Source organism: Sebastes fasciatus, chromosome 1 (assembly GCF_043250625.1).
Source record: "Sebastes fasciatus isolate fSebFas1 chromosome 1, fSebFas1.pri, whole genome shotgun sequence".
Taxonomy (NCBI): Eukaryota; Metazoa; Chordata; class Actinopteri; order Perciformes; family Sebastidae; genus Sebastes; species Sebastes fasciatus.
Genome location: NC_133795.1, coordinates 6535047 through 6557748, shown reverse-complemented (window position 1 = coordinate 6557748; position 22702 = coordinate 6535047). Strand labels below are relative to the sequence as shown.

At 40.6% G+C, this 22702-nt stretch overlaps 2 protein-coding genes and 1 long non-coding RNA gene across 6 annotated transcripts in view; 2 read left to right on the top strand and 1 right to left on the bottom strand.

Moving 5' to 3' along the window:
• ccdc120b (coiled-coil domain containing 120b) overlaps positions 1-6681 on the top strand; it is a 26307-nt gene extending 19626 nt beyond the window's left edge. The window contains exon 10 of one of the 2 annotated variants that reach the window (XM_074653149.1): positions 2342-6681. In XM_074653149.1, coding sequence (XP_074509250.1) covers positions 2342-2390 — 49 coding nt within the window. In that variant the 3' untranslated portion in view covers positions 2391-6681. The remainder of the gene's footprint in view (positions 1-2341) is intronic. The other variant, XM_074653073.1, reaches the window with a different exon arrangement.
• LOC141778940 (uncharacterized) lies at positions 6186-20124 on the bottom strand. Its single transcript, XR_012596162.1, has 3 exons — positions 19861-20124; positions 17652-17756; positions 6186-6271 (listed from the first exon to the last, which is right to left on the bottom strand). It is a non-coding gene; the product is annotated as an uncharacterized LOC141778940 (long non-coding RNA).
• On the top strand, positions 7356-22702 carry LOC141778777 (SRSF protein kinase 3-like). Of its 3 annotated transcripts, none has more exons than XM_074653266.1 (15): positions 7356-7472; positions 10218-10494; positions 10575-10683; positions 10808-10895; positions 11370-11457; positions 12148-12254; positions 12390-12555; positions 12726-12751; positions 12869-12925; positions 15377-15743; positions 15933-16030; positions 20249-20356; positions 21053-21122; positions 21207-21299; positions 22199-22702. In XM_074653266.1, exons 1-15 carry the CDS (start codon positions 7461-7463, stop codon positions 22381-22383), a joined length of 1851 nt encoding a protein of 616 aa, XP_074509367.1. In that variant the 5' UTR covers positions 7356-7460; the 3' UTR covers positions 22384-22702. The 3 variants fall into 3 exon arrangements, with proteins under 3 accessions (XP_074509367.1, XP_074509529.1, XP_074509450.1); XM_074653428.1 differs by having other exon boundaries at positions 7419-7489; XM_074653349.1 differs by lacking the exon at positions 7356-7472 and adding an exon at positions 8393-8529.

Genomic DNA, 22702 nt, shown 5'->3' with positions numbered 1-22702 from the left:
TGGCTCTGGTTTTGCACCTCTTGCAGGAGGGGAGTGTGGTTCCAGTAGTGCGTTTGGCCAAACGCACTACTGAATTTTGTAGCCTCTGCAGAGCCCTCCTATCCTGCGCAGAGCAGTTGCCAAAACAGGCAGTGATGCTTCCTGTCAGGATGCTCTCTACAGCTCCAGAGTAGAAAGATATTATATATAAATGAATAAATATATATAACATAAATATAGAGATATTTTAGTATGTCCGAAACCTTATAGTACGCAAATTGCATACTATTTCCGGTAAGATATTACAGAATGCAACGCTGGAAACTATGGCGGCATAAATATCCCACAATGCAATGCGATAGGCACAACAACGTTCACACCAGATGTTGACGGACAGCTCTGTAACATCAATAATGTTTCAATTTAACTGTAAGTATAAGATTTCACTTTGCTAGGCGTAATATCTTTTTTAAATTGGTTCAGACTTTGATTCTCACAAATCATTGTTCGGTCACATGAGGTTGGCACGGGTTACCATGGTTACGTGTCTCCAACCAGCGAGGAGGCTCTCAGGAAGTGACGACGTAAATTACTGCTCAGTGCGTCCGAACAGATACAAACTACTGTTTATTCACACAAAAGTATGTTGAACAATAGTACACATATTGTGTATGTAGAGCGTAGTATGGGATTTCGGACAAAGCCGTAGTCAATGTTGTGAGTTAGAATTCATACAACATAAAAAAGAAGAAAAAAAAAAAAGAAAGAAGCCTAAAGCAATGGAACTTTTCCATTTCATTATTGTACATTGTTTTGTGTTTGACGATTACATCGCACTCAAAGCAGAAGAATGTTGTACTATCACTTTAAGAGATGTGATTTTATCTGATATCAAGTGGCATTTTGTATGTTTTGTAAGAACACATTTTATTAGACTACAAATACCAACTTGCGTGTTTGCAAATACAGTATTTACCACTGAGATACGCTTAAATATCTTTCTCACTGTCATCAAGTCTCCCAGCAGACAGAGGATGCTGCTATTATTCTCACTCTATTCTCAGCCAATTCATCTATCATCCTGTGACCTTTACAACCGCGGTTGTTTTATTTTTGTTTGTGTTTGTATTGTTGCGTGGTCAGCATTATCTGCTGCTCTCTGCGTCACAACAACATCCTCTCGGCTCTCGGATGTCTCCTCATCACTCACAGGCTTCCTCGCCACTTATTGCCTTAAGTGTTCCATGAGAGACAGCAGTCACATTTACAAATGAAACATTGACAACTCAACAGATAAAATGTGAGCATGCATTAATGGACCTCTTCAATTATGAACGGGATTTTTTCCCCCTTCCTTAAAGGGATAGTTTGGGTGTATTTGAAGTATGAATATGAAGTACTTGTCCGTAATTATTGTATTACCTGCAGTAGATGACAGTCTGCACGCCCCAGTTTGGAGAAACAGACAGGAGTTATCGCACGGAGGCAAAGTAATGTACTGCTGTGGACGGGGCTGGCAGCAAAACATATTTTAGCAACCAAACAGAAAATATCAGTATAGAAGAAGAAGAAAGAAGAAGAAAACCTTTATTTGTCATAGTACATACAGGTACATACATGGAATTTGACCTCTGCATTTAACCCATCCTAAGTATTTTTAGGAGCAGTGGGCTCGCTCAAGGACACTTCGACACTCAGTCTGTAGGAGCCTGGGATCGAACCGCCAACCTTGTAGTTAAAGGACAATATTTGTTTAAGTGTACGCTATATTTAGAATATTTTTGCCGGTTTACCTTGCCGTCAGGCAGCCCTTTCCCACGGGGAACTGAAGCTGTTGTATCCATCTATTGTCTTGCCACGAGAAAATCATTGAATTTTTTTTTAATTTCACCTCCCAGAACAACGTGAGTTGTTGGTCTACTGCTGCCTTGATCGGTTAGTTTGTTTTTGTTATTGTGTGACTTTGGTGAATCCGAATTAACCAAAGTCACACAATAACACAATCAAACTAACCGATCGAGGCAGCGGTAGACCAGCAACCCCGTGATCTGCAAGGTAAAATTACTGTTTTTTTCGATGGCATCTGGTTGCCCCGTCCACAGTAGTACATTGCAGTAACTCCTGTCTGTTTCTCCAAACTGTGGGTGTGCCGACCGTCATCTACTGTAAGTAATACACTGACTATGGATAAGTACCTCATACAACCCCACTTCAAAACACCCAAACTATCCCTTTAAGTGGCCCAGAGACAGCAGTCACATTTACATGTGAAACATTGACAACTCAACAGATAAAATGTGAACCTGCTTTATAATGGGCCTCTTTAATTAAAACATTTTTTCCCCCTTCCTTAATTTCACAGGGATATAATGAACTTTCAACGACCTCCTTCTCCAAGCTCCCGACCATGATTCATACTTTTTATTTCATGAAGATGTATTCTCTCTGTGGCTTTACCCTTCTTCACTTCCTGCCTCTTGTTTGTGGAGTGCTGTAGCTGTATTGATTTGTCTCGCCTCCCCAACAGGTCGATGGAGTTCTCGCTCTATCAGGAGAATCCTCATCCACAGATGCAAGAGGCGACCCCAAAGGAACCCAGTGCAGACCCAGGCACCCTAGTCTGAAGCAGCAGAACACACACACACACACTACATTATCTGAGGAAAAACACTGTAGCCTCACACACACATTCACTCAGACTCACACACAGACAAACTGACACAATGTGACCTCAACAGCAAAAGCAAAACACGGCAACCTCAGCAGAAAGAGACTGGAATATAATGACAAACTGTAGCTGTACAGTGTGAAAAAAAGCCTTGGCAAGTTCCCCGTGTTCTAACTGATCCCACCAATATACTGTATGAACTTCAAACCCAGTAGTCCTACATGGATGTACACTGGAGTTGACTCATCTAATAACAATATGGTCATGCTGTACAATATATCGATATTTCTGGTCCAACACGAGCAGTGAAACCCTTCCTATAATAACCCTGAAAAGTCTCCCGAGATATACTTTTTTACAGAATATATACAACTCTAAATTACTATTTTGTATCTTCTGAGATATAAAGAACAGCTATATTAAAGAGGTAATTTATTGCTCATTAATCTTGTGATATACAAAGATGTTATATGAGCTCTCGTCATCGTTTCAAAAGTATTAATACATGCCAGTGAATGTGTGTTTGTAACATAAACTGTATATATAGATGGACTGTACAAAAGTGAAGCCAAAATAGCCCGGTTGCGGGGGGCTGGAGGCGCGGTATCCAGGTCCCGCCTACGTACCCGCCTGAGCCAATCACGAGCCGAGCATGGCCACAGCTTGCTAGCGTGAGCCACCTAGCAGCTACATTAGTACCACGGTAGTTGTTTGGCTAGAAAGACACAACAACTCCACTGTGATATCTCTATAACTACATTTATGATCAAATTGACACATGACGGTTATGGAAAGTTAAAGTTACATCTCCTCTCTCGGACAATTCCCGAGTCTCCAACTACGCGACTTTCCTCAGAGCAGCTGTCAATCACAGCTGTCGATCATAACACCTTTTTATAGCATTAAATAACTAATTAAAAACAAATTTATCAGAAAAATTAACACTTGAGCAAACATCAGTGTGATAAGAACTTCCTAAAATGACAGAAATCATCTTTGGGAAAAATTTATTTGACGTGTACTTTGACTTTTTAGTTTGGCCAGTGTCTCTCATCCGCTAACATGGAGGGGGCGGGCTTTATGACCTATACTGCAGCCGGCCACCAGGGGGCGATCCAGGCGTGTTGGCTTCACTTTTCTGGAGCTGTCATATCGTCCATCTTTATATACTGTCTGTGGTTTGTAAACTATATAAAACACAAAAAACATGCTTCAGTCTTCATCTGCCGTTAATTTCACAGCCATTTGTATTCTTCCTGTTTGATAAATGAAAGGGGCCATGAACTGTAGTGTGCTGGTGTAGCAGACGGGAGTGCCTAAATGTTTTCAAAAACGAAACGTTTGGTTAGAAACCTTTAAAGTGCTTTCTAATAATCTGAAATGTTAGCATTAAGCCTTTGTGAGCTAATCAAAAAAACTGAAAGCAGTTCACGATGTCACTAAATTGGAATGATGTCATATATATTGTGATTTTTCAGTATGTTTTCTAGATTCAGCGTAGTGCTGGCCAATAAATGTAGCTTTCTCTGTGCCGACCTTGAGAGAACAATTAGACCAGTTTTAGGACAAACCTGAGGGCTGTTGTGAAACCTACTGTACGGCAGTAGCACATGACTGTGTGACGATTGTTTTTCTGCATTTAGTTGTGGAGGATTTGAGTGTCATATGGAGCACTTTATGAACATCTTAAGCCTTAATTCCCTATGAAATTGTCACCAGGAGAGATGACAGACAGGGTTTATAATTGGGAAAAAAATAAGGAACATCTACTGAAGGTCTACCCGAGTGTTAGTCTGTATATAGCGTGGATTGTACTGATGAGTTTTATTCCCGTACTAATGATGTAATTTTTAAACTAACCACATAAATATGTAATCAAAAAATAACCTCCCCGAGTCCTTTCGCCCTCCCCCAAGTGAGCACTATTTAATTGGTTGTAAAAAGTGAGGTTGGCGGTGTGAACAGAATAGTGAACTGCTGCAGTTTTGAATGACGGTGTGAGCCGGACTCATACCAGTAAAATTTGTTAATGAGAATTCATGCTGGCTGATTTTTTTTTTGTATTTGTAATGATTTCAACTCATTTCATATGCTGGGTTTTGTGTTGTTTAAAAAAAAAGAAAAGAACTTTGCATTTTTTGATATCAGAGTAGTTGTGTGTCATGATATATTTCTAAGTTTGTAATCAGAGTCTTAATAGCATTGTACAGTGTTGTAGTACTCAAGATCGGTTGAAGGTTTCTGTCTCGTCTTGGAATCGACCACATTTTCACTCTGTCTTGTCTCGGACAAAGAGGACTCTGGTTTTTATTTCAAGACCGGTCAAGACCAGAACTGCGGGGATGTCACTAAATTGTCTGTGCATTGTCATTTATTTGTTAAAGTCATTAAAGGGATAGTTCAGGTGTTTTGAAGTGGGGTTGTATGAGGTACTGTATCCATAGTCAGTGTATTACCTACAGTAGATGACGGTTGGTGTGGACCAGCTTTGAGAAACAGACAGGAGCACCGACACCGAAGCAAAGCACTACAGTGCTGTGGACGGGGCCTGCAGAAAACCTAAAAGAAAGGCCCACATAAAAAAAATCTATATCCATTTAAGTGTACGCTGTAGTTACAATATTTTTACGGCATTATCTTTCCATCAGACAGCCCTTTCCTTCTCCTTTCTGACGGGGAAATAAAACGTATCTATGCTCTCTCCAAAGCCAGCAGGCTCAGATGACAAAAAAAGTATAGATATGTTTCACTCTCCGTTCAGTTCGCTATCGGAAAATATTCTAAATATAGCGTACACTTAAACGGATATCAATTCTTTCTGCCGGCCTCGTCCACAGCACTGTATTGCTTTGCTCCGGTGTCGGTGCTCTTGTCTGTTTCTCCATGCTGGGGGCGTGCCGACCGTCATCTACTGTAGGTAGTACACTGACTATGGATAAGTACCTCATACAACCCCACTTCTGAACACCTAAACTATCCCTTAAATGTGATTGGATGTAAAAGTTCCTGATTCAAATGCAACCATTAACTTGATTAATTTCTAATTTGAAATTTGTGTTACTGTTAACGGCTGTCACCCCTCTCCGTCCTCCTTCACACACACTCCTAGAAAGTGAATGAGGGAGACAGAAGAACAAGCTGTAGCTGTCTGGGAGGAGATTTGGCTATACCTAAAAACACACAGCGGTACTGGCACTGGTCTGGTCTTGTTCTTGACTCGGTCTCAACCCTTCAAAGTCTTGGTCTTGTCTCGGCCTCGATACACTCTGGTTTTGGTCTTGACTTGGTCCCGGTTTAGGTGATCTTGACTACAACACTGGCGCTGTAAACATCAGAAAGATCAGGATAATACACAAAATCCTCAAGGAAACTGAAAGTATATGTCTTAATGTACACAGAACATTTTTAAGTTTTTCCTCCCCATTCAATGTACTTGATCTGTGGCCATCTTAGGACTCATCTGAATGTAATTCTTTACGTCATGTCGTGATGTTGTTTTTCTACTCTGTTACAAACCGTAGCGCATTGTGAATGTTACCTGGTTTCTTCTGCTGTCTGATGTGTTCATATCCTCTCAGTATCCAGCTTCATGTAGAGCTTCTTCCAGCTGGTTTAAACCTGAAACTAAAGACCAAACTGCTGTGCACTGGGGGTCGTAAATGTATTTTTCATATAATGTACTCTGTTAAAGTTGAAAATGAATGATATAAATTTAGCTCTAATGCAAATTTATTCAAACTATATTATATTTATGAACCTATAACATTTTGTAGCTATCTACTGTAGCTCTTTCTCATCAGTGCGGGGATTGGTAATGTGTGTTAAAACCACTTCATTCAGCAGTGTGATGTGTTAATATTTGATTCTTCTTTTTTTTCTTTTTTCTTGTTTTAGATATTTAAATGCAGCTGTTTTCTCTTTCCCTCCTCTCTTTATACCCAGGCCTATGAAATAAGACAAAATAGGCCCGTCCTTTACTGTATGTATGAGATTGTGCATTCATTCTACTAAATAAAGTGTCATGTTGAAATCAACACAGAGTGTCTCAGACATGTTTATTTACTTTAACACAGACTGTATGTAATAGCGGAAGCATACACAGTTGCAAGGACCTTGTAAAACTAAGTGGAGCGTAGAACCTGCCCAGAAAACACTTAAAGGTCCAGTGTGTAACATTTCCGGGGATCAATTAGCAGTAATGAAATATAATAATCATAACTTTGTTTTCATTAGTGTATAATCACCTGAATACATGGGGGGTATATTAGGGCGTTACACTTGCTCTTATAAACATAAGAAATGTAAGAAATAAAGTAGTATGTAACATGTAAATTATACAATATAAACGCAATATTTGCAAAGAAATATAAGTACTAAAATTAAAAATGAGAATATAAAAAATATGAAATACGTACAAATATTTGCATTATGACGTTCAATATATAACAAATAACCACAGTGCAAAAAAATAAATACAAAATACTGGGAAGGGGGTTCTATTAAGTGTGTTAAATATAAATGCCAGAATGGCATAAATAAGAAATGAATGAGAATATTTCTTGAATGTACAGTTTAAATGCAGTTGACAGTATTGCACAGTTGAATTATTGTATAAATTATTGTACAGTTAAGTCAGTATTTATAGGTATTGTATTGTGTTTAGTGTGTCACAGACATTCCAGTCAGCCAGCATGCACAATACCAGGACCCTGACCCACTTCAATGGATCAGGGCCATAATTAATGTTATTAATCACACCTGTGTTTACCCCAGGATTCTGCTGCACCTCTGACAGTCTCTACAGGACACATAAATGCAAAAGCATGTAAGCATTACCTCAATGTATGTAACTGGAATTGCTTTTTTCTCTTTTGTTTTTAGTTCTTTTACTTTAGTGCAGCTTCCTGTTTTTATTTCTTGTTGAACTTCAGTGTTTTGTTTTCATTTTGCATATGTTTTCTTTATTTTCCACCCAGCTAGAATCATTATTTATGCATGTTATGTTGTGTATAATGTATTATATATCTTTATGTCCACATCTGTGATTGTCAACAGTAATCTTAGTATTTTATGGCATTATTTTAACCTCTTAACATCCAGTTTTTCCATTTGATTCCCCCTTAAGTAGCTCTAAGGTTGTTAAAATCATCTAATTCCACTTCATGTGACAGCATCATATGCTGTGTATTGTTTCAGTTCTTCATTGAAGCTTTAAGATGGTAACAGTCAGTGAAACATTCAAACCAACATGGTTTTATGTCAGCATCATTTCATCAAATGGAAATATTGACACATACACATTTCTCAAAACTCCATCCTTATGTCTTATTTCACATCTTTGAAAAATATTAATCTAAAATAATTGTGGGTTTTAACAATATTTGGGTTTGTAATGAATATTGGTTGCTGTGAAAAAGCCATATTTGCAGATGGGTTACAGGAATTATCTCTTTTGCATAACTTTGCATTATTTTTACCTGCTCTGTCACTGTGCCCTAGATTATAACCAACCCAGTATTTTTTTATCAGTTTAAATATCTTTAAAGCAGTAATAGGCTCCAATATTTAGTATTTCTAAAACCTGTAGGCATAATTGTATTGTAGGAAAATCAACGTTGAAATAATAAATAAGAGAATGACCACCTCGGCCCCTCTGTAAATAGATCTGGTAGCTACATAGTGTTAAATGTTGTCAGAAACACAGCAGCAGTAGGAGCAGTAGGAGCAGTCTGCTATTCCTGGACCAGAGAGTCTTTATCAGTCACACTGAACACAGTGAGGAGGAGCAGAGCACGCGGTCTGAGTCCTCGTGCCAGGCTCGGTTTTATTTCCCGCGTTACAAATATTAAACCTGGATATATATCACAGACACAGACAGGGGGGTAAGTAGGCTCCTCCTCTAATGTTGTTGAGTATTTAATGTGAGCGGAAAAGACTCTCTGACTTTTTGTACTTCCAAATCTCACCGTTAAAACCAACAACAACATGTACTGAACTTATTTAGTCCAGCTCTAGTCGACTTCCTGCAAAAACCTTCACAATAAAACTATGTTTGACTATATCTATAAATTGTAGACAAAAACAAGGTAACAACTGCAAAAGTAAAATAAACGCTAGGTTAGCTATATAAATATTAATTTGGTTAATTTAAAGTATCACAGCTGTGTGAAAAGGAGCTGTATGTTACTTCAAGATTTGTACTTTTCCCAGCCATGTTGAACAGGTGTTGTGTTGAAATCTGTTCCCCTGTCGAATAGTGTTTCCCTCCTGTTAAAATGATAGAACTCAGGTGTTTTTTGTTTTTTTTACAATAGCCGCTGAAGCCATTTTGGACCGCTTATTATATTTATAATATTTTATTGTTCAACACAGGCCATTTCGGTAGAATATGACAATAGAATAGAAATAATTTAGTTTTAATTTTGTACAGCACTTTTTAGGCAGACGTTTACTGGTGTCCGGTCGTCGCTTTCAGTCCAAAATGGCAGAAGGTTAGCTTTGCTGCTGGGCGCCAAGCCCCCAGGAAGTGTGCCGGTCGTCGATCCCGACTTTCATAGTGGCCAAACGGCGGTACTTCAACTTCCGTGTCAATCACGTGATGCATTGGGCCCAAAAATACTTTTTCCCATAGACTTACATTTGGAAAGAGACGTCTGTAACTCAGCGGATAATTTTTTTTGAGGTGAATCAACTCCCCAGAATGAACAATCTAATAGTCCTTATTTAAAAAATTTAGTTTTTAAAGTTGTAAAACGCACTAATAGCTGAATCCAGAGTTATTTCCCTTCCTCCGTTCATGTGAGTGAGACCCAGACCGAGGCTGGAGCGCAAGCCGTGACGACGTCGTGACCCCGTGACCAAGTCATGTGAGCGAGCAGAGATCCGGGTTCTTTTCCAGACGGAAGTTTAGCCATTAAGGCTTCATGCGCCAATGAGCAACTCTCATAGGAATGACTGGGGCCCCGCCTCCAACGCTGTATTTAGTTCTTTTGATACATCCATGGCGCTGATGTTGCAATGGAACGAACAATTGACTTTCACTTCTTGGAAATATACTTCTTTGATTAGGGTTAGGGTTAAGGGTTGTTTCCGGTTTAGGTGGGAGAAACACATTGACGGGAAACATTACTCGACACAACACCTGTTAAAGCCAGTAGTTTTGTTTCTGAAATTTAAACTACAAATGTTTCATTAACCACCATTTGAGTAGAGTGAGAGCTCAGCTGCCTGAAACACTGATCACTTTACTGTCTGAATTCATATTATGAATTAATATGAATTGCCAGCCGTTCATGTTTACAACGGTGGCAAGCCACACTTAAGCCAGTATCAGGAAGAGTTCAGTTGCAGCTGGGCCAGTGTCAGGAGTCAGGACAGGAGCTATTTACATTGACATGCCATTCAACCAGCTAAAAATAAAACGCACACATTCACTGCCCCTTTGAAATGTCATAGCAAACCACCTCCTGCAATCAGGGACTAAAAACAGCTAGTGAACTCTTGTTTCAGAGATTTAAGTTAAGCATGATTGAAGAACTCCTTCTATTTTTGAAACGCATTTTTGTTGCAGCTTTTTCTCTGCTGTCATCGGGGCCCATCTTCAGCTGTTCTCGAACTTCTTCAGGCCCCGTTAAACATGTCATCTTCATATGCTGCTGCTATATCAGCCCTTCTTTCAGCCAGCTCTTCCAATCCACCCGTCAAACCCAGCCCTCACCCCTCCCCAAAAACAGGAGGGAGTCCTAAACCGGCCCACCGCCCTCCAGCTGTACACAAACATCCTCATTCACCTGAGCCTCTGGGGTCTTATGACGAGGAACAGGAGAATCCTGCAGACTACTGCATTGGTAGGCAGCACCCCAACACCAGACTCCCAACACACTGCTTGAGATCTTTTCTCTGATGCAGGCGGTTCATTGTGTTGCAGGTGGTTACTACTCTGTGGAGATTGGAGAGATTTTCGTTGACCGTTACCAAGTGGTTAAAAAGTTGGGATGGGGTCACTTCTCTACTGTATGGCTCTGCTGGGATATGATGTAAGTACAGATTTGACCTTTTGATTTTTCATATATAACATGATAACATAATAATATACTATAGAGATGATCTAATATGATATGAACATAACAGTAGCTAACTGCCATAATTGTTTGCATGCAGGAAGGGGCGTTTTGTGGCTCTGAAGGTGGTGAAGAGTGCCCAAACATTCACAGAGACGGCAATGGATGAGATCCAACTTCTGAAATGTGTCAGTGTGATCACATTGTTTTGTTTTAACATGCATACTAAATAGTTTTTAGTCATTTTAGAGTACTCTTACAATGCACAATGCTCTTACAAAGTGGTAGATCTGGCTAGAATGGTTGTGGAGCAGGGAGATTCACTAATAAGTGAGACAGGTAATGGCATAAAATGCAATTTTCTGATGTCATTTCAAGATTTGATATTGAAAGAAGTGTATCATGGGGAGGAGACTGTGATAGTTTTATTAGAGATAAGGGCGAAAATAATGCACTGTATACACTGTATGTGTGTGTGACAAATACAGGGTGGGGTACACAACATTTTGAAATACAAAATGAATATGTCATAGCAGCTCTCAGTTACAGCAGCTCTCATTACCAGTGGTTGCTCAGCCCATCTGCAAAGATTTTTTTATACACACCAATATGACTGTCTTTATCATTTTTATACATTTTTGTTGATATGTTCTGACCATCAGGTAAGGGACAGTGACCCCAAAGATCCAAAACGTGAGACAATCGTGCACCTTATTGATGACTTCAGGATTACTGGAGCAAATGGAGAGCGTATCCTTTACAGTCCCAACGTAATCGCAAAGTTTAACTTTGGTATTTTACTACCTGGACCCTATTTCCCAATGCTTTTGCATCTAATTGACTATTAACAACAACAATTGCTGAAACTGGTCCAGTATTGAGGGAGAGCGAAGTAGACGGCAGCTGTTCACGAACTGCAATATGGTGCTATTGGGGCAAACTGGCACCATCATTTAAGTCCACTAAAAGTGCTTGTTTTTGCCATGACAGGCTCTGATTGTCATTTTAAGTGCCATTATGGACAGAGTCTCGCTCAAGGAGAAGTCTTGTAACTCAGAAATGTGGCAGTAATGCAACATCACGGCTGCAAGCTGCCGTTAAACACAAAAGAAGAAGTCTTGTTCTGAAATCTGGCGAGGTGACGTGTTGCTGGAAGACGACGGCGGAATAGTGGAATACATCCATGGTGGAAACCCGACAAAACGTGGGAAAATAGGGTTGAAAAGGTTGGAAAATTCCGAAGTTACCCTTTCAGTTCTGCTGTTTACAAATGTGCCTACACCCAGACAAACAGATGCCACCATGACAACATCCTTATATCATGGTGGTAGGATTTTAACGCAAGATTGTGTCAATGTGTTTTTGCCTTCTTCAAACACCCAAGAAACTCTAAATACCCGAGCGGTACAGTATGAAACAAGGTCCTTAATCGCTCACCAGATGTGTGCATGGTTCTGGAGGTGCTGGGCCACCAGTTGCTGAGGTGGATCGTCAAATCCAACTACACTGGCCTCCCCCTGCCCTGCGTTAAGAGCATCCTCAGACAGGTGCCCTGCAACCCTTTATTCCATCTTAAATCGTCTCTTTCAGCTCTTATTTTTTAACAGATTATCTTCTATTTTTGCTCCTCGCTGACACGGGGTTGCGATGACAGTGACTGTATTTTTCATTCCTTATCACAGGTCTTGCAGGGTTTAGATTACTTGCACACCAAATGCAAGATTATCCACACAGACATCAAGCCAGAAAACATCCTCCTGAGAGTGGATGAGGTTTACATTCAGAACCTGGCAGCCAACACCAAGCTGTGGCAGCTGCCAGTGTCCTCTGCATTCACCGGCTCCACAGGTTAGTGATGCTGCATTAGCATTATAAAGAAATGTGTGTCACAGGAATCTGCGAGTATCAGGCCAAAGGAGGTGATTAAATTCAAGAAAAATATTCACTGCTGTTGCCCTTTTCACTTATTTTCACATTCTGTGCCTCTTTTTCCTGCTGATGTTTTCGCTTCCTGTCAGTGAACAGAAGCTCCAGAGAAAAACAGGTGTGCAACCTGAAATGTTTTCTGCTTTTCATTACTATTTCATTAATTATTATTCGGATAGTTGTGTTTTATTATAATTACATTCTGACGTCCGTGTTTCTGCTGTGACTTCCTAAGAGTTTGTCCAACGTGTTGGGGAAGCTGACTGGGGTTTTCCACACTCTTGGGGAGTGGGTAAGATGGATGTTGTGTTTTGCTTTTGCACTTTAACTGCATCTTGACAACATCTACAGCCTGGAACTCACTAATAGGACACTTGAAATCATGAAAAGGCAGGGCGTCGGACATGTAACAACTGACTTTGTCAGATTACTGTCCTAGACGAGCACACTGCATTGAGATTTCTGTTGATTCTGATTGATATAATCGCGACTGTAGGAGCCATCTCTTGAGTTAAGTGTATGTAGGACATAAATGGTGCTGTAGGTGGCACCCTTCTGTTGGGGTTTTCTATAAAGGTAGGAACCTTCATTCCGGTGACAGTTGTTGCTAGACGAAGGAGGAGCACAAATAGTTGAGAACGCTGGGTTTGTGTCCGTCAAAATGTTGACTGTATGGAGTTTTTGGACATCGCCGGTCATGATTGCTTGCATGTAGCTCATTGAGGACACATAACTGTGACAAATTAATATTCCAGCAGAAGCAAGAATGGAAGTTGGACTCTGTTATTTCACAACACACTACTTAGTGATGCTACGGCAAACGCGTCAATTACAAGCCCGTCTATGCAGCACCTCAGTGGCTTTAAGTTTTAGGATTAGCCGCTACAGTGACTGTGATGCTCTAGAAGGAGGAGACTTGAATCCTTAATCTACACACACATTTATGATGTTAATAATAAAGTAATTTCACCCCCACTTCCTACAGTTATGTGAGCTACACAACTTATTCTGACAAATCATTTTGTTGTCTAATCATCTTTTATTCAGGGTTGAACTGAGATCTGTAGATACAGGGAGCTCTTGTATTTGCACTTTAGAAGTTTGGGTGATATAGTAGGTGTCTACCATTCTCATTCTGCAGCACTTTTCTTTTATCACACTTTGACCGTAAAGAGACAATAGAAATCCCTTAGCAATATTGTACAGTTTGCAACTCAACTTAAAAAAAATATTTTTACAAGCACTTTCTGCATTGCAGTCAAGACAAGTGAAGAGGACGTTACCAGAGTCGAAAACAAGAAATACTTATATTTGTACTGGGCAGTTCTTATATATTTTATAACTTTCACAATTAGAAGCCAGAGTTAAGAGAGAAATACTGAAATAGTCCCTGATCATTATTTTGCATGGTGACAGCTCTTGTGGGTTTGTTGCGTCACTAACAGTTGTAGGCTTCTGTAAGAGGACACAACTGCAGATTTTGATGTCCTTCCAACGACCGCTGTTGTGGTTTCAAAATAGCTTGTTGTTGGCAACTTAATGCTTTACAACATGTAGACTAGTAACAGTTTCACAATTTATTCTTGAGATATCAATACATGGATTTCATGTAAAGCTCTATAGGTGTATGGTTTCTAACTACAGATGATATGCAAAAAAAAAAAAAACTATGAAAATTTGGCGAAGGCTCAAACTAGCAAAGATTTCAGGATGGTCTGTAACAGTGTATTTGATATGTTGGTAAAAGAAGTTGATAAAAGTTCCAGCCCGTTCTCATTCCCATGGCGTAAAATACTGTCACGCTCTCTGACACTAAATTGTCACGCTCTAGTTTGTGATATCGACGCACAACGCACCCTTTAGTGCCTGTATGAGACGCACCAGGCTTTCAATTAACAACAATGTAAACCCATCCGCGGCAACAGTAAATGCTCAGAGAAAGTGCTCCGGGAGTGTGGTGACGTAGTTTAAAGTTTGAAAATACACACACAGGGCGGGAGGGGAGGTGGAATGTGTCCAACAAACACAGGGCTTTCATCCAGGAGAGCGCCGTTCGTGTCCCGTATTCACAACGTTTCATTTCATTTTCTCTTTACAAACGTAGTAATTTTAAGCCTAACCATGATGTTAAGCTAAACTAATCTGTCTTCTGCTCAACTAGCTCACCTTTTCGTTTACATCACACACAGTCGCTTCCGCTCTCTCTCTCTTGCTTCACTACACACTTCCCACGTACACACACACACACACTCTAGCTCTGCTATTCTCCAAATGACCTACGCTACTCTTCAAACAAATGGCTCTGGATAGGGCCATTCACGTTTTTGCGTCGGCCACCGTAGTTTTCCTACATGCTTGGCACACGGGAGAGGCTGCAATCTGCAACCTCACTGCTAGATGTTGCTAAATCCTACACACTGTTCCTTTTAAGCATGTGCACTGCAACTGTAAAGTGACGCGGAGGGGTCTGACAAACCCTCAGTATGGGATGAGTTTGGATGACAACGTGTTGAAAGTTCATATAACACTTAATGCTCCTTTAAAATGTGAAAATCATGTTGAGTGCTTTTTGATGCTACCATTAGGGGGCGCCAAAGTCAAAGTTTTAAAATCCTACACATAGTGGCTTTAATTTGCATGATTTGCTTTACTTCCATAACAGGCATGACATTGTGATAATTCATTCAACAATTCATGAATTGTTTTACTCGATGCCCACCTCTGATTGTTTGCACCCCTACAGTCCAGCAAGGTCTCCAGGAGCCCCATAAAACGACTGACAAGAAAAGACAGGAGTCGACGAGGACAGGAAAGCGCATCAGACCACAATCAAAAAGACAAGCTTCATGTGTCGTTCTCTGATGACACCGCTCCATCTGGCACCCGTAGCTCCACCTGTCACTCTAAGCTCACGGGTCCTAACCTCAAATTAAGGAGGCAGACGCTGCTGCTGGAAGACGGACTGAATTTGAATCCACACAGCCACAGAGACTCTATTTGCTCGTGGCCAGACCTCAACACAGATGCTCCTGTCTCTGGCTCCAGATCAGTGTTATTACATCAAACTGCAGACAAAGAGCTGCCTCCTCCATCACCATCCTCTCCCCGTGGTCAGTCTCATGGCATTGTGCAGTTTGTTCCTCTTCCTGTGGAAACTCACTAATCTGTACCATTTGTTAGTGTTTTTACATGAGCTAATATTTACATAGTATAGATTACCTAGAGCATCATCAGTACAGTACACTCAGTCTGTCCATGTCTGATCAACTTAGCTATCACATTCTTTTATGTTATTTTAGGTATCAGTGACTCGGATGTACTTCTGGACCTACTGAAGCCCCAGAATGCTGATAAAATCCTCATCAAGATTGCTGACCTGGGCAATGCCTGCTGGGTGGTGAGTGATTATTGAACAAGATAACTAAACCTGAAAACCTACAGAATTACAATTTAATACAGTAGTTTCATCTTCAAACTAAAGAGCTGTCAGTAAGTGCTTACCTCCTCCATGTCTTCATAATCCTCCTTAATTTATTTTGATAATGGAGCATTCTTTAATATTTAATCTTTATTTATGCATCAAAATACACATATTGAGAATCAGGCTGATTGACCAAGATTTTGGGCAATACCTAAATGAATCCTGCATCACACTCTTGGGTTATATTCGTCTATATTTATCATGCAAACAAGCTGCTTTGGAAAAAAAACAGCAACAGATTAATAACTGAAATTAATTTCAGGTTTATCAAAGTATTTTCTGTACCATACCAAGTGAAGATTTGATGAAATCGTAGTGGCAAAAAATAATAAAAGGATTAAAAATAAAATTAAAATCTGTTCAGCTAGAAATGGGTGGGACCTATCCTGAAAGATTAGTCTTCAATCAAGAAGTCCAGGACAAAAATGAGATTTTTCTTCTGCATCTCCCAGTTTTTGGAGCCATGAAGCAAATTGTGATGTGTTTTATGAATGGCCACTGTCAGGCCGGTGAGTGCAATCTTGGCAGAGAGGAACAGCTCAGTGATTTATTGAAAGTTACGATCAGTAATAGGTGGATCCAAACACAGACGCAGAGTGTTGGGTTGAGCTAAGCTGGGCAGGCTGGAGTGAGTGAAAGCGTGGCTGGTGTGATAGCTCGGGGTTATGGTGAGGCAGGCAGGCAAAGTAAATCGAAGCAGCACAAAGAAATAACTCTGATTACATCAAGCAGAGCAGACAAGAACCACCTGGTGGCAACAACGATCTGGCGAACAGTGAGTGAAGAACTGGGGTTGATATATTGCAGAGTGATGAGCTTGATGGAAGGCATGTTTGGGTAATCAATGGTAACTGGAAGCCAGGAGGGAGCCAGGAGAGGAGCGCCACGCCCACGCCACACAGACACAGACAGGGCCTTTCTCAAACCATCTCCTACACCCTCTCGCTACCTACTTCCACTCTGTTTGCGTGTTCACGTGGAGGGTCTGCCATATTCAGCGCCATTCCAAACCAATTAGCGGTGAGTGTAAGTGGGTTATAAAACCCTCCAGCAGTGAGCCTGCATCGATGCCGACTTACTGGCCACGCGCAACGGCGTTTTATGTTCATCATGGAAAACTCTCCGTAACAAATGTAAGTTCCATGCGACTACCCGTTCAAACATAAACTGCTCAAACTAAGATAGCAACTTAAGTTTACATTGTATTTTGGATCAAATCTACCCTTGTCTGGCCTAGAAAACGGTAAACGTGTTCCCCTCCGCTTGATACGAAACCATGGTTACGAAATGTTACGACAGTTTCCGTCTGAGAGAGGGAAGTTCGTCCCAAAGCTTGCCGCTGTATTTATACCCTACACCTTAAACAAGGGTGCATCATTTAGCTGTGAATGTGACTACAAACGGAGTTCACTCCGTCATGGACTGGGAGGGTATAGGGCCCACAGACAAACACAAAGGAGGGGAAAAACACAGGGAAACCACAAGGGAAACTCTGAGTCACGGCCGTGACCGTGACAGTGAAGATATATAAGCTTACTGGCATGGGTAGCAAGTCCGAACAGGAGTTACTGAGAATCCACGGGTGAACAGAAATGAGGCAGGGAAATGGTACAGATGAGGGTTCAGGTTCAGGAACAGGTGGCTGGAAAGCAAAGCATGAAGCAACATTGACAATCTGGTGTGGAATGGCTGTAAATGGGCCGGTAAATGTACCGCAGGGCTGATGAGGGAAAGTGGAAACAAGGGAGCAGGTGGTAGTGAGAGTCAGATGGGAGAGTCTGAGGGCATCTGGTGGATGGATGGAGAATAGCAATGCAGGGGAAGTCCCCAATGGAAGAGAGACCGAGAGGCAGAACAGACACAACAGGACCGAGGCAGCCGGTATGACAGCCACATGTCTAGTTTATAAAACACTTCCAACTCATCGTTTTTATAGAACCAAATGTGACAGTTTCTTTCTGTAAAGCACAGTAGCCATATTTACTGTGTGCCCTCCAGTGAAAAACACAGCTGCCATATGTTTCCAGTGAGACAAGACTGTGTGGGCTGATGTGAAATGTAGCTCGAGAGACATATACAGTATAATCTAGTGCAGTTCAGAACTACCCGCTGGTGGTGGTTCTCATTTCATTTGGGAGAATCAGAGAAAGAGACAATGATGTTATTTCCTTTGATGACATTTCTCTGTCTTTTTCTTTAACAAAATGTTTATTCACTTTTGCACATTTGGAATATGCATAGCTGCTTTGTCAGGAAATGAAAAAAGGATCTATTCACAAACATTATGATTAAAATTATAACTCATGGCATTATGAGCATCCACAGAGGAGTCTAAATAATTTAAAAGAAGAAAGAAAGAGGAAAAAGGAAGAAAGAAGGACATGAAATAAAATGAATAAACAACAATACCTTAAAAGAGACGGATGTTAATTTTGGCCAAATTCATAATTAGATCGGTACAGCACCTTATCACTTTGGTAATATAAGTAATTACAGGAGCCTCTGTTTCTCATCTGTTCTATCTCTCATCTGTTTCATAACATGACAGTCTTAACATCATCATCATGTCATTAACCTGTCTTGCCATTGATGTAGTGTGGGTGGTAGTGGTTTGAGCCAAGATAAAGTTGCCCCCAAATTGTTTTAAATTGTTTGTTTTTTTAGCCATGCTAGAGGCACAGGTTTAGGGATGACAGTGTCCACCACTTTGGTCCAGATGGAAATATTTGACAACTTATAAGTACTACATTAGCATTTAGCTCAAAGCACCACTGTGCTTAAGTAGCCTCCAGTCTCACAGAGCCGCTAGCATGGCTGTAGACTCTCCGTTTTGTTTAAGAAGTTTGTTATCTTTGTCATTAAAGGCACGTTTTATTTACATTTTACAACTGCATATAATAATAATAATTATTGAGATAATATTGTATACCAAGATAATTATAATAAGATAATCATATGCACATAATTGAGAGTAAAAAGTCTGTAATTCGCCCTTTTCTAAGCCCCTCCCCCCTTGGTTACTGTTGCTAGGTCTGTCGAGCTTTTGAATCCGGCATGTCAATATGCCGTTTTCAACAATATCAGTGAGCGATATTCCAAAGGAAATAAAGGAAGATTTCTGGAATAATTGTAGAGAAGTAGACAGAAAGAACTACAACATGCATTTGAGATTTACATTCACAGTTTAGGCTAATTTGTGTTTGAGTATTGTAAATGAAGAAAATCAAGAGGAAAGCTCAACGGTCCTAATGCAAGCACCAGACACCCCACGTCTTTACAAACATACAGGAACAACAATGTTACGGCACTGCAGGGTGTGTGCTGTATGTCAATATATTGTTTGTTTGTTTAATTATGACTCCCTATAGCTTTCATTATCTAATATAAAACTGAATTATTCCACTTTTGTATTTATTTAAGGTGTGCCAGGATGTTGCTCGCACACCTTCAACACACCTTCAACACACATTCAACACACCTTCAACACACCTTCAACACACATTCAACACACCTTCAACACACCTTCAGCACACCTTCAACACACCTTCAACACACCTTCAACACACATTCAACACACCTTCAACACACCTTCAACACACATTCAACACACCTTCAACACACCTTCAACACACATTCAACACACATTCAACACACCTTCAACACACCTTCAACACACCTTCAACACACATTCAACCGTCTTTGTTTGCTAACGCGCTAAGCTAGCTAACGTTGTGAGCGTGTCTTACCTTGGAGCAAACAAAGGAGTTTTAGTTGATCTTCGATGGATTCAGCTGTGAGTGAGGTCTTCCACTCCGTTTAATCCATATCCGACTCTCGCCTTTTTGGCTTCAGAAAAGCGACAAAATACGTCACTCTTCTCTAAACTGTGAGGATTTCTGCTGTTGGACTTGCAGGTTCATACACAGAAAGCTTTGACAGGCCTCCTGCGCCTAGTTACGGTTGCTAACGTAGGATTGGACAGTGGCCGTTCTAGGGAGGGGCTTAGCGAAGGGTCAGTTTAATTTAGAAAGTTAAATTAGTTGTAATTAATTTGCATTGAGCTGAAGAGGAGCTTTAATAGTCATAGAGGCAGGTCCTTTAATAGTGGAACATTAAAATCTCTTTTTCCGTCAGCACAAACACTTCACCGAAGACATCCAGACGTGTCAGTACCGCTCGGTGGAGGTTCTGATCGGTGCCGACTACGACACACCGGCTGACATCTGGAGCACCGCCTGCATGGTAAGACGAGCCACTGCATACATGTGTATTTTTGGAAAAAAATGTTTTTCATCTCTTTTTTCTTTCTTTTCTGTTCAAAATCTTTTTATTGACATTTTCAGCAAACATTCCCAGGGTTGGGCAAATATATAGGCTACCACAAAATATACACCAATATCTTACTATTTAAGTCTCTTTTTAATCTCTGAAGTAAGATCTTGTTAACTCATGATTCTTCTTATTTTGCAATATATATATATATATATATATATATATATATACAGTATATATGGGAAGATAATCGAATCTAGTCAACAAAAAATGATTTAGGGATGAACATTGGTACACACTGTAAATTTGGGGAATATATTAATTTTTATAGTTTATTTGTCCGGCAAGGGACAGTGTGAAAGGGGACCACTGCAGTAGCAATGTTTTAACTCGACATAGTACAGTAAATTGTGTTCAATTTGAAATAGTATGTCACTGTAGTCTAGATCAAATGCTTATCTATTAAAGGAACAGTTCACTTTTATGTAGGTTTATCTTGTAATCCCGATAGGGATTCAAATTTAGCAGAGAACGTGGTGCTTGTAGAGAGGTTGTTGGATCTGAAACATAGTAAAAGGTCGTCTGCACATCTCTCCTTTTTCAGTATGTTTCATTCCAGCATTGCCATTTCTAGATGTGTCTCAGCCATATTCTTTATTCCTTTAGGCGTTTGAGCTGGCCACAGGGGATTATCTGTTCGACCCCCAGTCAGGAGCCACGTTCTCCCGCGAGGAAGGTTTGTTTTGTTCACTGCATCTCTTTTGTCCTTGATTAAACTAGATGTGCTAATTATAATACAGTGTGCTCTGTCTTCTCACAGATCACATTGCCCACATCATTGAGCTGCTGGGATCCCTTCCATCCCAGTTCATGCTGTCGGGGAGAAATTCCAAACAATACTTCAACCGTAAAGGTAAAGTGTACTAAATTATTACAAATACAGTAATACTTTAGAAATGCTTATTTGCTCATCATACGGCCAAATTACCTGCATCTGATATTTGGACTCGGAGACTTCAACTTATAGTCTGAATTTGTTATGCTTAAAGAGGATTTTGTGTTTTGTTTCATGAATTACAACTTGATATCAAAAGTACTCTTTACAATATCCAAAGCATTAATTTAGCAGCAAACAACTATTTGCTATGTAAAGATATAGAGACGTAATGTCTACCTGAGCAGAGAATGAAGTCACCCTCCTTCTGTGTATGTTGTAATTAGAGCTTTTCCGTGCTTTGTTGACATTGCCGGGCCGGCCGTGCGTGCTTTTACAACACATTCTCACTCCCAACTCGTCAAATACCGCCACTTGGTCAGTGCCCCTCGGCATCGGAGATCGACGCACGGGGTACCCCTCTTGTGTTACTGTTGGACGGACCAGGGACAGCGTGTCAATATACGATCGTTACATGTATAGTGTTCTTTCAAAATAAACTTCTGTTTTCACAGGACGTTAGGTTTAGGCAATGCAACCACTTATGCCTAGTTCACACTACTTGAATTTAACCCTGACTTTCCACTCCCCGGCGTTTACAGATGATAACACTGTACCAATACAACCGATGGTGCCGTTGCGGAAGCGTTGTTAGCTGCAAGCACCGCTAGCTTCAAGCACCGCTAGCTTCAAGCACCGCTAGCTGCATGTCAAGCTGCAAGCCACCGCTAGCTGCAAGCCCCCGCAGGTGTCGCAATGTTGAAAGCCATACGGAGGCAATAGAAATTTTATTTTTTATTTGTTTTATTTGCAACAAGGAAATTTTTTTTTATAAGTAGACAAAAGCAGTGTAACAGTCTACTTCTTACTCTGTGCAGGACAACTGCGACACATTTCAAAGCTGAAGCCGTGGAGCTTGTTTGAGATCCTGCTGGATAAGTACGAGTGGCCGCGGGAGGAAGCCTCCCAGTTCAGCTCGTTCCTCCTGACCATGTTGGCGCTGCTGCCAGGGGAAAGAGTCACAGCTGCCCAGTGTCTGAAACACCCCTGGATCACCTCCTAGACGTGCTAGTTCTGTCTTGTTCAGAGCCCAGTGGACCAGCTCTCTGTTCAGGAGCAGGCTTGTACGTGGCATGGGACTCGGACAGCTGTGGAATATACAGCAGTAGTCTGGTGCTGGCATCATGAGCACAGCTTTCATATTTATTATCCTGAATACAAGCCTTTTTCCCAGTTGGATTGCTTGGTCTTTTAGTATTTTAATGGCAGTCACATCTAATTCAGGCATAGCAATGACCAAAAAGAAACTTTGTCTTACTGGAAAACTGCCTTGTTACATGATCACAAAGTTCTTGAATTTCAATAAACTGACACAAGACTGA

Bases quoted from the DNA above. Each gene is read 5' to 3' on its own strand.
- LOC141778777 (XM_074653266.1), top strand. The intron at 12,926-15,376 runs GTAAGATGGATG...GCACCCCTACAG, and splicing joins TCCACACTCTTGGGGAGTGG to TCCAGCAAGGTCTCCAGGAG. The intron at 16,031-20,248 runs GTGAGTGATTAT...TTTTTCCGTCAG, and splicing joins TGGGCAATGCCTGCTGGGTG to CACAAACACTTCACCGAAGA.